A 12,481-nucleotide genomic window follows, 5' to 3' on the forward strand; every position below is an offset into this window, starting at 1 on the left:
ATATTAACACGTTGAAGCTGTAATCACCAAGAACTTAGGGTTCCTTAATGTGCACTAACATTTTTCCATGGTCCTCAGGATTTGATGCAGCCCTCTGCTCCAGGCTGTGCTTTTGCTGGAAAGATTTTCCTAACCAATTGGTGTACACATACTAATAATACCAATCATAAAAATAAAATTCTAAATAAATGTTACTAATTGATCCCAGTCACCAGCTGGCAAAGGTGTATTTTACCCTGGGGCACTCAGATTAACCTACTCTGTTAGGAAGTCAAACATTCACTCAGATACTCCAGCAAAATCCTGCAAAAGCCCTAACAAAAGAAAATCTTTCCATCTCAACCAGTCCTGAAAACTCAGAAGATTCAACATCACTTGGGACTTTATGAGCTACAAGGAAAAATATCACATAACGCAGAAGTACAAAAGTCTTGCCTAGTTACTGCTCAAAGTCACTGGAAAAAAAAAAAATAAAAAGAAGACAAAACAACTGTGAATGCAGCAAAGGAAAGCCCAGAAATATCAAGAGTATTGAAAAAATAGTTATAATTTCTTCCCACATACACCTTGTAAACATTTAGCTATAAGTTCAACTTTAAGCACAATTGAAATCAAGGGACTTACTGTGCTAGAAGTTAGACATGTGTACAAGTTTGTAGCAGGTTAGAGGGATGGGGAGCTCTTGGTAGCTTATGGGGAGGCATCAGAAGACTGAAGGAAGACTTAGTGTGCTCAGTGAGATCAGCCACCGCAGCAAGAAAACACCCTATCTTTAGGGTGATATAAATATATCCATTGGTTCATCTAAGCATCTACCTGTTTGCCAGTCTGTCATCTCTCTGTTTATCCATCCATTTCTACATATATCTTCTTTTTTGTTTTATCTAGCTTCTTAGCTAATTTTCCACGATACATTACTGCAGATATCAGAGAAAAGATGATCTCTCTAGATGAATCATAATGATTTGAGCTTTCATTACTACCTCCAAATACTCCCATAATTAAAGAAAGCTTTGAGTTAGGTATTTCATCTAAGATTATATGAAAGTCAATGGCCTTAATGTGATCTTCTCTGAGTTTTTGAGACTCATTCAGCCAGCATCTACAGTAAGTCCCTGCACAAACACCAAAAGCCTAACACACTGAAAGATAAAAGTCATCCTTGCTTCACTTCCCCGCAGGATGAGGGTCTCCTTTCTGCCAGTAGAGCTGACTTCCAAATATTTTGTTTTGTGTGAAGTTGGAATTTATCTCAGCATGTCCTCAGCAATACATTGGTCCTTCCTAGTGCTCAGCTTCCCCATAACTCAGTGACATCCTAAGTGATAGCAGAGGTGTAAAGTGGTCAGCCAGAACCTTACCACTCATTTTATTTCTGCCTGTCCCCACTAGCAATGAAACCCTGACAACAAGATCCTTTGTAGCAGGTTAGGTGTAGGACACGTCATGTGTTTGCTCCATCATATTCTCTACCTTCTCATGAGCATTAATGCACTCTCCACAACTTTATTCCTTGCCACAGGCTTTATTGAGGCCTGGAGCTTACCAGCATTAATAAAAAATAAAAATTAAAAAAAAAAATAAAAAAAAAAAGGATTAGACATTTATGTGGATAATGAGAACATCCACAGTCACATTAGACTGGATAAAAATGTAGAAAGGACAAAAACCTTCACGTTTTATGATATAATCCAGCCACTAATTGCTTGGGGTTAGAAAGAAATTTTCATCACTGGGCAGCTTATTCCATCATTGTTCATTATGGGATTTTTCGCACTTTCCTCTGTAGCATCTGTTATTGGCACTGCCCTGTGGTTCTGCATTTCTGAATGCAAGGGTAGAAATAAAATATTAAAGCTAAGCATGCAATTGCACTAACGCTATAGAGAAGAAAAGAACATGCCAGTCCCTATTCAAAGTCAGCATCTTCCTTCCAAACAATTTTCTTTTATGATATATTTCTCATTCTGAAAGTGGCCAAGAGTGCTGCAGTATTATGTATGTAACCATAGCAAGACTAGTCTTGCTATGGTTATGACTTGCTATATATTGTTTAATGCCTGAATTTTGCTCTCAGATACTCTTTCATACTCCACAAAAAAAACTGAAATGTGGGTTCTGACCATTATATCCTGTAGCAGAATGTGGTTTGTTGCCTGAAAATAGCAAAACAGGACCATCAAAATCTGTAGAGGCATGACATCCACATCATTCAGACCCAAATAAATCCCATTAATTGTGTACTTTGTCTACATGTCCACCTTTGTGTCTAGCTATAATATTTTTGATGTTGCATCTAAATGACTTCAGAACTCCAGTCTTCACACTATAAAAGCAGGTCCAAATCATGTAATTCTATTTGCCCTGTAGTTTCACTATTTTTTTTCTGTCTTCACCAATGCTCTTTTTAATATTCCCTTTGTCTGGAGCAGGAACAGACACACGCTATCTTTTAGGTCTTAGGTTTTTCACTACTGAAACTCCCATGACTCTGGGGCAAAGGCAAGAGTAGGTCAGACATCCCTACTCACCAGATCTCTGATCACAGCTCGAGTCTCTGCAGGAGTTCTCTCTTTCTGTGGCTTTGGTTGGGCTATGGATCCATGCAGCACCACCAGAAAACAATTCCTTGCAGACATGCTCTTTGCAAGCCATGCTCACACCCTCTCCAAGCTCAACCAGTATGTACATAATGGTTCACAGGGCACTTTTTGGCATGGACTGAATCACAAGGGAGCAAAATCTTCTCCTTCAACTAGTATGAGTCCTTCTGGAGATTTGGCCTTTTTGTGCATTAATGCCTGCCCTTTAGTCTTTCAACTTGCAGAGCTATTGAACATGGCAGTGTGTCACAACACATAGTGGGCACAAAGAACATAATCTATTGTGCCATGATCTGACAAGTCACTTTGCAGCAGCACAAGAGCATTTGCCATTTTCACATTCATCATAGTAATGAGGATGGCGCTCTTCTGCCAACACTTCTCAGCCACCAAGAGCCCGGTGCCTCCCTTGTAACAGTGTGTGACCTACAATAACAGTGGAGGCCATCAGCACTGGTTTCTGCTGTGTTTCACACCATCAAAATTCTGCTCTCCAGGAATGGGTCTTTCCCCTACTGGATTGCATTGTGAGGATCTAGATCAAATGCCTACTGCAAAAATAAAGCCTCCTCGGGAAGAGAAGAGGAGAGCGAGAGGAGAAAACTGGGAGGTCTAAGGATATCAAACAAGAGAGAGACAGGAGCAGCTGTCACGGGTTCAGTGACTCAGAATAAGGGAACTGGAAGGGGCCACAGAGCACAGCACTCAGAAAAGTGTGGGCGCTGCTTTGTCATCTTCTGCCCAGTGATGCACCCAGGAAGGAAGCATAAATATAGCCCATAATATCCCGGGCCAGGGGATGTCCAGCCCAACTAAAGCCAGGGGTGGACCCAGTGGTAAGGCAATTTTGAGGAGCTTCAGAGGGGGAATGTTTTCCAAAACGCTGGGTTCTTCAGTGCACTTAGACTGGTAACTGAGGACTATAAAAGAAGACTTCCCTCAGCTGTCCATAACACACTATAAATACTTTGCCTCATTCATGGCTCTGTTTCTGTCTGCCTATCACTGCCAGGAATAGCTTTATAACTTCTCATTGCAGACATTGCAGAAGTCCCTCCACTCCCTGTTGCTTATGCAGTGGGCACATCTGGGCTAGCAAGACAGCAAACTCCGCTTCATGCCCTACTTGAGGCCCACTCCTCTCTGGTGAGGACTAGCTGTCAGTACTACTAGGCAGCCAAGCCTTTCCAAGCCACAGCTGAGACCGGCAGCAAAGGTGTCCCCCATGGGTGAATTCCTGTGCTATAGAAACTCATGTCTTAGGAACTGACGCAACACCATAAATTCATTTTCCTTGGCTCAACAAAGAGCCATCAGGCAGTAACCAGTTTCACCCATTGCCAGCAGAGATGGGATTCAGACTCCATCTGTAATTATTATCATTACCCAAACTCATTTTGTAGGGGAGGAGTTGCCGGCATGCTGATACGACAGCCTTATCTATTAGCTTGTCACTTAGCTAGCAGCACTGCTGATGGGCAGGCTGCTGCTCCAGGACAGTCAGTCACAGGCTCGGTCCCGATCACAACAGACACCCTCTGGTGGCATTGGCCAGGATCAGGGATTCCTCTGTACAGGCAGACAAAGGGACTGGCTTCCCCTGCCCCAGCACATGCCCTGACATTTCAAAGGGGTCACACAGAGTTTCAAGAGCAGGTGAATGAGAAGAACAGATAAGGAGTGACCTTCCTGCACCTGTAGGAGGTCCAGGATGAAAGCCAAGCCCCATAGCATTTGGTCTGGTCATACACCATGCCCTAGAAATTACCTGGCTCAGCAGCCCTGAGGCTAGGTTGCTTGCTATAGGAAATCTTTAGCTTCGTTGTGTTTGTCCACCCTAAATCCCTGAGTGAGAGCTTTCCCTTTCATATTCTGTATCAGCAGTTCAAAAAATGCAACAGTGAGCTCCTGAAACATCATTATGACTGGGAAGCATTTATTTGACCCATTTGTAACAATCTGCCACGTGCCATAAACCACGCTTTACTGGTAAAATAAATAAGTGAAGGAATGCACTCATTAAAAATATAATAAGTTGCCATCTTCAATTGTAGTCTAAGCTACTTTAATGATGCTGTGTACTTCCAACGATCACGCTGCAGCCATAATGAATGAGGTTGTTTAAGGCAGCTGTGGGAGCCTTTCCAGAGCCAAAGTGTTTTCTCCTCTGATCTGGAAGAAGGTGTAAATACAAAGCAGGCACTGCGCTAAAGTTTTCAGAGGCACCTAAGTGAGTTAACACCTTGAGCTTTATTTTTCAGAGGTGACTTAGAGCAAGTTCCCAAAAAAATATGGAGTTAAGTGCCCTAATAGCTTTAAAAACCTGACCACGATTTATGTGTTTATGGGCTCAGGCAACAGGAGGGAAGCCTGGTCCTGTCTCTGCAGTTGAATTAGTACATCACCTCGGGCAACCACCTTCACCTTGCCGCATTTCTGAGTCTTCTATGTCTTTCTTGCTTTGCCCACTGGAAGATCTTCATTGGCAGACATGACTCCTATTGTGTGTTTGCACAGCACCTGTCTCAGCAGGGGCCCAACTGTGGATGAGGCTTGGAGGCAGGTCTATTAAGAACATACTAAGGATAATCCTGATTTCCAGGGATGCACTATATGAATTCCATAGTATGGCCATTTCTGGTCCCAAACAAGCATCTCCTATGCCTGAGGACGCTACAAAAAGATGTTTCTAACCCACAAGATGGAGCGGGGGGCACAAATTCCCTGGGTTTCATGGCTCCCCTGATCTGTACAGGAAGAGACAATAGGACAACATGTCTTTGACTGAGTGGTGTCCTAAATGACAAAACGAGACTATAAAACACAGAATCAGTCTCTGTTTTCTGCCGGATCAGCACATTCTTTCTATTATTGCAGTTATTGTTGTGTCTGAATACCTAATTAATTACAACAGTAAACGCTGGCTTCTTTAATCACAGCATCAGCTGTCCTAATCAATCTTAATAATATGGAATCTGTACTATGGCACCCATGAATTTTAATCTACATAAATTTCTTAAGACCTCTCGCAAGCTTGTTGTACGAAATGATATAATTATGGATATAGATTAGGGCTGTAGAGAGTGATTTAAATTGGATTTAAGGAGAAGGTGAATAGAGCCCTCCCACTCGGTTATTTATTTATTTATTTTAATCCTGGCCTTCACTTAGATTTGTCATGCTATCATTATTATATTTCCCCCCTACCCTGACTGAGCAGCACTGGCTCCATTTGATCGCCCCGCACCCCACATCCGCCCTCCCAGAGGCTGCAGAGACAGGTGCAGGGAGAGGTGTAAGATACCCCGGGTCTGTCAGAGGAATGAATAGATGGGGCAGAGCACAAAGCTGTGGATCGAGGTGATAACATGCTTTTGTAGATCAGTGAAGGGAGCAGCGCTGGAAAATAGGGTGAAATAGGTGAAATAAAGCATGACTGCCAGGAAATGCAGTCAGTGAAAAGAAGGGTTTTGAGGGTATATCATATAGGTGGAAGGTTTGCTGACCCCTTCTACCACAGTAAAATCCTAGGGTGTGTAGGGGCCCAAAATTTGCCAGACCCTATTTCGTCTCTCAGAGAAATGGGTCTTCTGCTTCCAGGCAGTAACCAGCATTGTTGTTCCTCACCACCTCTACTGGCTTCAGTACAGTTCCTCCTCATTTCATCCCTGAGTGCCACAGAAGACTCCATCCCTCTGTCCTACAACCATTTTCACCTGGGGCACCCACGTAACAGCTCAGCTGCAGGTACCATAGCCAGGCTACAGTCATCTCAGGAGAGATTCCGTGTAGAACATCCCTTAAACTGATTTTATTTTTTTAACAGTGTGCTTCTTACTACCACCTCCATCCTTTCATTCTCTGACAAAAGCTAAATGTGGGGTCTAACACTAGCTGAATGCTCCTTTAAAAATTTGGGCTTCAATCTAGAGTTATATCAGTAGTAAGAAAGCCTCCTGGTGTTCATTTTAAAGCACTGGTATTTCGTGCTGACTTGGGAAATCATCCCTGGTTTTTGGCATCAGGCAGAGGATTCAGAAAGTGACATTAACAGATCTACTTTCTTTGAAGGACTTGGGAGTCATTTCTTGACTTCTGCCTAATGAATAAGTGCTGCCTTCGTTAAATTTATATTTATGGCCATATAGTAGGTCATTGGCTTGTTTTATGTCTCCAGGTTTATGGAAGGTTATCTGCCATGGTCACCTTGTGGCATCTTGGCCAGGATTGTCTTGCAAAGAGACAATAGTATCTGAGCAGAATTTTTCCCGTGGAGATATGGAAATTATCAAATTAATATAGAGGCAATGTCCAGGGATAAGGCTCTTGCCCTGAGCTGCCAAATGAAGTTACTATTAGCATCTGTTTTCACAGTACACCTTTAGTTTGCCCTGGCAAGGCCAGATCCTCAGCTTCTGTAAAGCAGCTACACTACCTTCAGTGGGGCTGGTGTGATTGATACTTGTCCTCTGGCCTCTCGGGAGCCTCTCTGCTTTTTTTCACTTCACCGGCTGATCCCCATTTAATCACATTACATCACATTTGATCTCTCAAATGTCTGTATATTGGTCATAAGATCTTCATGAATATGACGACAAGGAAAGCTATTTCAAGTGGTATCTATGGGCAGATTTGTACACATTTGAGGTCTTTGCCTGATGTTACAACATAGGCGTGCACTTGTTCTGGTCCAAAAGCCCTTGTAGGTCCTTTATGATGTTCTCGTTCCTCATCTAGTGTCCCCTACATTCCCATAGGTCTTACCTGGCCTTACTTAGCTGTTTACCTTCTGGATCACAGTGGACTGGAACCCCAGCACAAACAGCATAGACAACATCTCGTCTATGAAATGAGCACCATTATTGGGAGTGCTTGTGAGGACAAGTTGCAGGAACAGGGGTGCAGCATTATTATGCATGTTTGCATGGATGTTTGTTTGGTTTGTTTTTCTGACAGTGTGTAACCATTATCGGAATTCAGTGGTCACTCTCTTGAAAAGGATACTTGAAAAATTCAGAACTATTCATAAAGAGTCAAAAGAAAAGCTCAAAATGCAGAAAGTTTCCCCATCTCTGAATTTTGTCTATCATATCCCAGGGATATCAGATCCATTGGTTGTTGCCACACTAACTTCAACTAATATTTGCAGTAACAGAGAAGACTTGTCAGCTGTATGGGAAGAAGGGGTCACAGAGACAGTGTAAATCTACCTTAAAGGAGCACAATCATATTACATTATGTGCATCTTACCAAAGAGTAAAGCAAGCTTCCCTCCTTGTGTCTTGCTGAGACACAGAAATGATTTACATCTCCCCACCACTATGAATTTTAGCATACGTTACGCTCCAGCCTACAGTTACAAACAACCCTGGGGCAGGTTAGCTCTGGATCATGAGCCCCTCATACAACTGAGCCCTTCCTGAACTTCACACTGGTCATTAGTATGTAGGAGGGCTGTCACTTTGCTGAACACAGCATGGCCACAACTTCCTCAAATGTCTAATCAGTGTCTTGAGATTTCTGGATCAATACCAACCATTGGCTTCATCCGTACTACAGCTGGGAGAACAGGCGGTTATGCCCTTCACTAAGTTTAATTCATCTGGCACAGCGAGTGGCAGCAGGAAGATATGCTCATGGCTGCCCAAGCTACCCTGGCTTCATGCCAGGGTACCCAGCCAGCCTGGAGCCTGTGTCCCTGCATCTTCCTAGCCCGTGTTGGCCAGCATGGGCACATCCACTGTACTGAAGTCACATCTTCATTTGCTGAGTAAACACGCCTTCGGAGCTAAGGAAGATGAATTCTTCAGTGAGCAAAGGTCATCACTTTTATTTTTAAGAACTCCCAAGTTAAATCCTTGCAGGTGGTGAATCGCCACAACTGCCTCTCCCAAACAGCCAAGGTAGGGCATGAGGCTCTGAATAAAACAGAGAGCACCAAACTGGGGGTTGCTGCCTCCCCATGGGATCTGGTGCTACAGCCCTGAGGTGCTTTTGCCTTGCTCCTTTTCAAGAGCATCCAGGGACTCTTGGGTCAGTGTTGCAGTCCTGAGTGTCAGGTCAACCACAAACACCTTGCATCTTCTTTACCTGGGAGTAAATGATTCCCAGCGTGGATCAAAGCTGACTGAAATCAAGGGATGAGTTATCTCGTTGACTTGCATGTGCTGTGAGCCAGGAGGAAATTCTCTCTGTAATCTGGGGCACAAAACAGCCTCTTGAGAAAGAAACTCCCAGTTAGATACTCCCCTTGCTGACAAGTCCTGAAGGCTCAGGGAAATAATGAACTCTAAAAGCTTTGTGTGGGAGGGAAAAAGGCTGCATTTAAATGCCTGTTGTTCCAAACCCTTTAAATAAAGCATTTGCCCAGTTTTAATATTTAATCTTAAAGGTGAACGGTGATTTTCAGCACATATTACCTACACTGAATGGCTTACTTATGATGGGCGGAGTATGGCTGCATAGAGAGGCAAGATATCCTCACATGGGGTAAGGAGAGCAGCTCCCCAGTGAGCTGAGAGGTCCCACTCAGTTTATAGCACTAGCACAAAAACTACAGCTGTCCTAGGACACCATGTTCATCATCCAGATGATGTGATGCTTCTGGAGCTGCTGACACCCATTCTTTCTGATGAAGTGATCAACCCCACCATGATTTAATCCATTTTAAAGGTCTAAGACCAGAGCTAGGTCCAGGGAAAGGTGTTAATTGTGAAAAAGATTTTATTCTGATTCAAACCAAAATCAGGAGAAGCATCAGATTCCCTTCAGGAAAGACAAAGCCTACACTCTCAGGCCCGAGAAGCCAGAGGTAAAATAGCTTCTTTGGAGGGTTTTGTCATTGTAGGACCCTGTGGGCAGGATGCAGACTCAGGTATAGCTGGGGGAATGGGCAGTTTCCATGCATGCCCAACTAAGGCACAGAAAAAAAAAAAAGAAAAAAAAAAAGAAAAAAAAAAAAAGGACCACAGTTGGATAGGTACAGCTCTATGTATCAATAAAGAGGCAGTCATTGCTAATTGCCAGCATGTCAGAGAAGGAAACAGCATGCCAAAGTCCAGCCTCAGCTTTTACTCTGTCTTTCTGCATGGCCTGCAGATTGAGCAATGTCAGCACGGACACCTCGGAAGAAATGTTCAGCAACCATCCTGCTGTAACACCCCAGGACATCAGCAAGGTGCTCTGCACCAGCCTGCAAGCCCCAGCAGCCCAGTTTGGGGACTGGTGTCTCGTCCTACACCATGCCCTCCTGGGAAGCTGATTTGTGGTTTCTGACAGGTGTGACCTTCTGCTCCAGCTAGGCTAACCTGGGGCGGAGAAAGGAAATGCTATGAGTGTATCTCCCGAGCAGCAAAGAGAATTTCTTTTTTTATCTCAGTAAGCAGATGGGTGCCACCAAGAAAGGGCAGTTGCCTTTGGGGCAGGCACAGTAGATCATCTCCTTCCTTCAGACTGCAAGACCATAATTCTCTTATAAAGATTTGCTCCCTCTACCATGTCTCCTTTCTCACCTTGCTCAGGATGTACCTTCTATGTGACAGCACATGGTCTGTTCGGGTGGTCCAAGTTATTAAGATCCTTTCTCCCAGGGGAGCACAGGAACTGCTGTATCACTCAGCCTTTCATAACCATTCAGTTTTCTTCTGGAGCAATATGCTCAACAGCCTGTTTTTAGAGGAAAACAGGTTTGAACAGAGGTTAAAAAGAATAGACTTTGGTCACTCCCTTCTTCAAGAAGGGAGGACTAAGTAGAAAACAGATTTTTTACTTTGCAAGCATTTCCTCCAGTTTCCTGAAACATCTACACCTGACAAATACAGCGTTACATCCCTGCTATGCCTTCCACTGATCTCCAGGGGTTTTAAGGAATTCTCCTCATGCCCCCTTTTCAAGGGGTGCAAATCCTTACAGTAATGCAGTGCTTTCTCATTTCACATGCGTACTGTGGGACCTGCCAAAGGTCCCACCTGCCAAAGGAATTCAACCAGCCATCCTCCAGCCTAAGACTGCAATCCCACCTGTTTCTTCCTGTGACCACCCCGATGACTCAGTAATACCCTTAATCAACAGGAGCCTCCAAGACTTAGCCAGCTAATTGAGTTTCTCCCCTCCAAGTTTGGTCTTACCATTCCTCTTTGCACTTGTGGAGATAAATGTTCTAGGAGACCTTACAGGCTGCCATCATGATCAATGGTAATCTTTGCCATTAAGGATCAAATCCGTAATTGCATCTGTAACAAAGCACTTTGTCCATGTTCCCTGGGTTCGTAGCACTCATGTTTGCCACCGCATCACGCACTTTGGCATCTAGCCAGTCTCTCTCCTTGGCTAGGTCAACAGCACCAGCAGATTTCCTTCCAAGAGGCCCCATCGGGTGCACCCTCCAAGCCCTTTCCTCCAGCTACACCTCTGCTCTTGTAGGAGGGAAGAAGGTGGGAAGGAGGGGAGAAAGCGGCAGTTCCCTAGGGGTCATCCTAAAAGTATGAAGCTGGAGGGACTGAATAAGTGTAGAACTATGCAGCACCAATAAATACAAATTAAACTCATAACAAGAAGTGAAATATTAGGGCCAAGGTGACATTTGGACTGGAGGTTCAGCCAAGCTTTGCTTTAAATATTTTATTGCTGCAGATAAAGAAAGAGCTTATCCAACACGTTTCACTCTCTCTCATTTGCTCTCTCTTCTCTCCCTATCAACCAAAGGGGAAAAGGAAAAAAAAGAAATCTTAACTAGCTTTGGTTGTATTTGAGCTAGACTTCAAAGTTTCACAAAAATAAACAGTTTTAGGGGGAGGAATGCACACTTGTAAAGGGAAAAAATGCACTTTGAAGCCAGCTAGGGACTGCATGCTTTACACAGAGATCACCAGCATCCTCCTGGAGCAGACAAGTGGTGTCCCCCTCCCCTCCAAGCAGCCTCTCCTCCCCAGGCAGGGGGCTTCCCGGCAGCAGCGTGGTCCTTCGAAGGGATGTCAGGGTGGAAGGAGCCAGTGCTTTGTTCTCTTCTCCTTCCTCCTGCTATGCCCCTGTTGTTTTCTGCTCTGATTGAAAGTTTCATGCGCCTGTAGCCATCACTGAGATCTGAGTGTGCACAGCACCTAGCACAGCGTCAGTCCTGGCTTAAGATGAGGGCTTTTTGGGGTTGACTGCTGCAGTGCCAAAAATCTGTATGAGTAGAGGTGGTCTATAATTTAAACTTGGGAAAAGAGAGGAAAAGTTTGTCTGCCTTCTGCTCTGAAGTCGCACAGGGTAATGGACAGCTGGGGGACTGTTATGATGGGGGTACTGCACCACACTGTCTGTAGGGCAAGCAAGCTGCTTAAGCCTCTGGGTTTGTCTGTCCCACACCACCCATCGATGAGGGAAGAGAAAGGGGGAGCATCCGTCATGTTTTAATCCCTTAATTCCTTCTCTCTCTTCTGTCTCCACAGCACAGAGCCCTACTGCAGCAGACCCCTTGCAGCAAGCCTACGCTGGAGTGCAGCAGTACGCAGGTCGTTAGTATTAACACTTTCTCCCAATAAACCTTTCTCTTCTCTAAAGCCTTTAATCTCTGAACACACCTAAAGGGACTGGTGCAAGCGAGGTGTTTGCTGAGACAGGGACACCAGGGCCACAGATCCTCAGATTAAATTTGCACTACTCATGAAAACAAACAAAGACCCAGGGTCTTCTCCCCCTAAGGAGGCAATCCTCAACAATAAAACACCAGGGAAAGGCTCCCACTGACCTGCACCTTGGTGCAGCTTCATTGACAGGACCAGGTCGGGTCTCCTTAGCACAATGAACAAGAAGAAGATCAGGACACTTGATTTGGGGGCCACTTTCTGTAGCAAAAAAAGTGGGTGTTTCCTGAGTACTGCAGTGAGCAGTGGAGA

General features: G+C 44.4%; 1 protein-coding gene and 1 long non-coding RNA gene across 22 annotated transcripts in view; one reads left to right on the forward strand and one right to left on the reverse strand.

Annotated features, from left to right (window-relative positions):
- LOC308185267 overlaps positions 1–12,027 on the reverse strand; it is a 35,126-nt gene extending 23,099 nt beyond the window's left edge. Inside the window, exons 1-2 of one of the 2 annotated variants that reach the window (XR_013943241.1) lie at positions 10,730–12,027; positions 10,115–10,268 (exon numbers count right to left, since the gene is read on the reverse strand). This is a non-coding gene — a long non-coding RNA (uncharacterized lncRNA). Of the gene's footprint in view, positions 1–3,288; positions 10,269–10,729 lie in introns of those variants that run through there. The other variant, XR_013943242.1, reaches the window with a different exon arrangement.
- The window catches only part of CELF4 (CUGBP Elav-like family member 4), a 697,696-nt gene that overhangs the window by 630,324 nt on the left and 54,891 nt on the right, over positions 1–12,481 (forward strand). For 13 of the 20 annotated variants that reach the window (XR_013943235.1, XM_080573161.1, XM_080573160.1 and 10 more), the window contains exon 9: positions 12,035–12,100. Coding sequence is in view for 18 of the 20 variants with exons in the window: in XM_080573161.1 (XP_080429287.1) it covers positions 12,035–12,100 (66 nt within the window). In the remaining 2 variants the exon portion in view is untranslated. The remainder of the gene's footprint in view (positions 1–12,034; positions 12,101–12,481) is intronic. The other 7 variants (XR_013943234.1, XM_080573157.1, XM_080573168.1 and 4 more) reach the window with 1 other exon arrangement.

The sequence above is a fragment of the Anser brachyrhynchus genome (assembly GCF_964034855.1).
Source record: "Anser brachyrhynchus genome assembly, chromosome: Z".
In the NCBI taxonomy this organism is placed as follows: Eukaryota; Metazoa; Chordata; class Aves; order Anseriformes; family Anatidae; genus Anser; species Anser brachyrhynchus.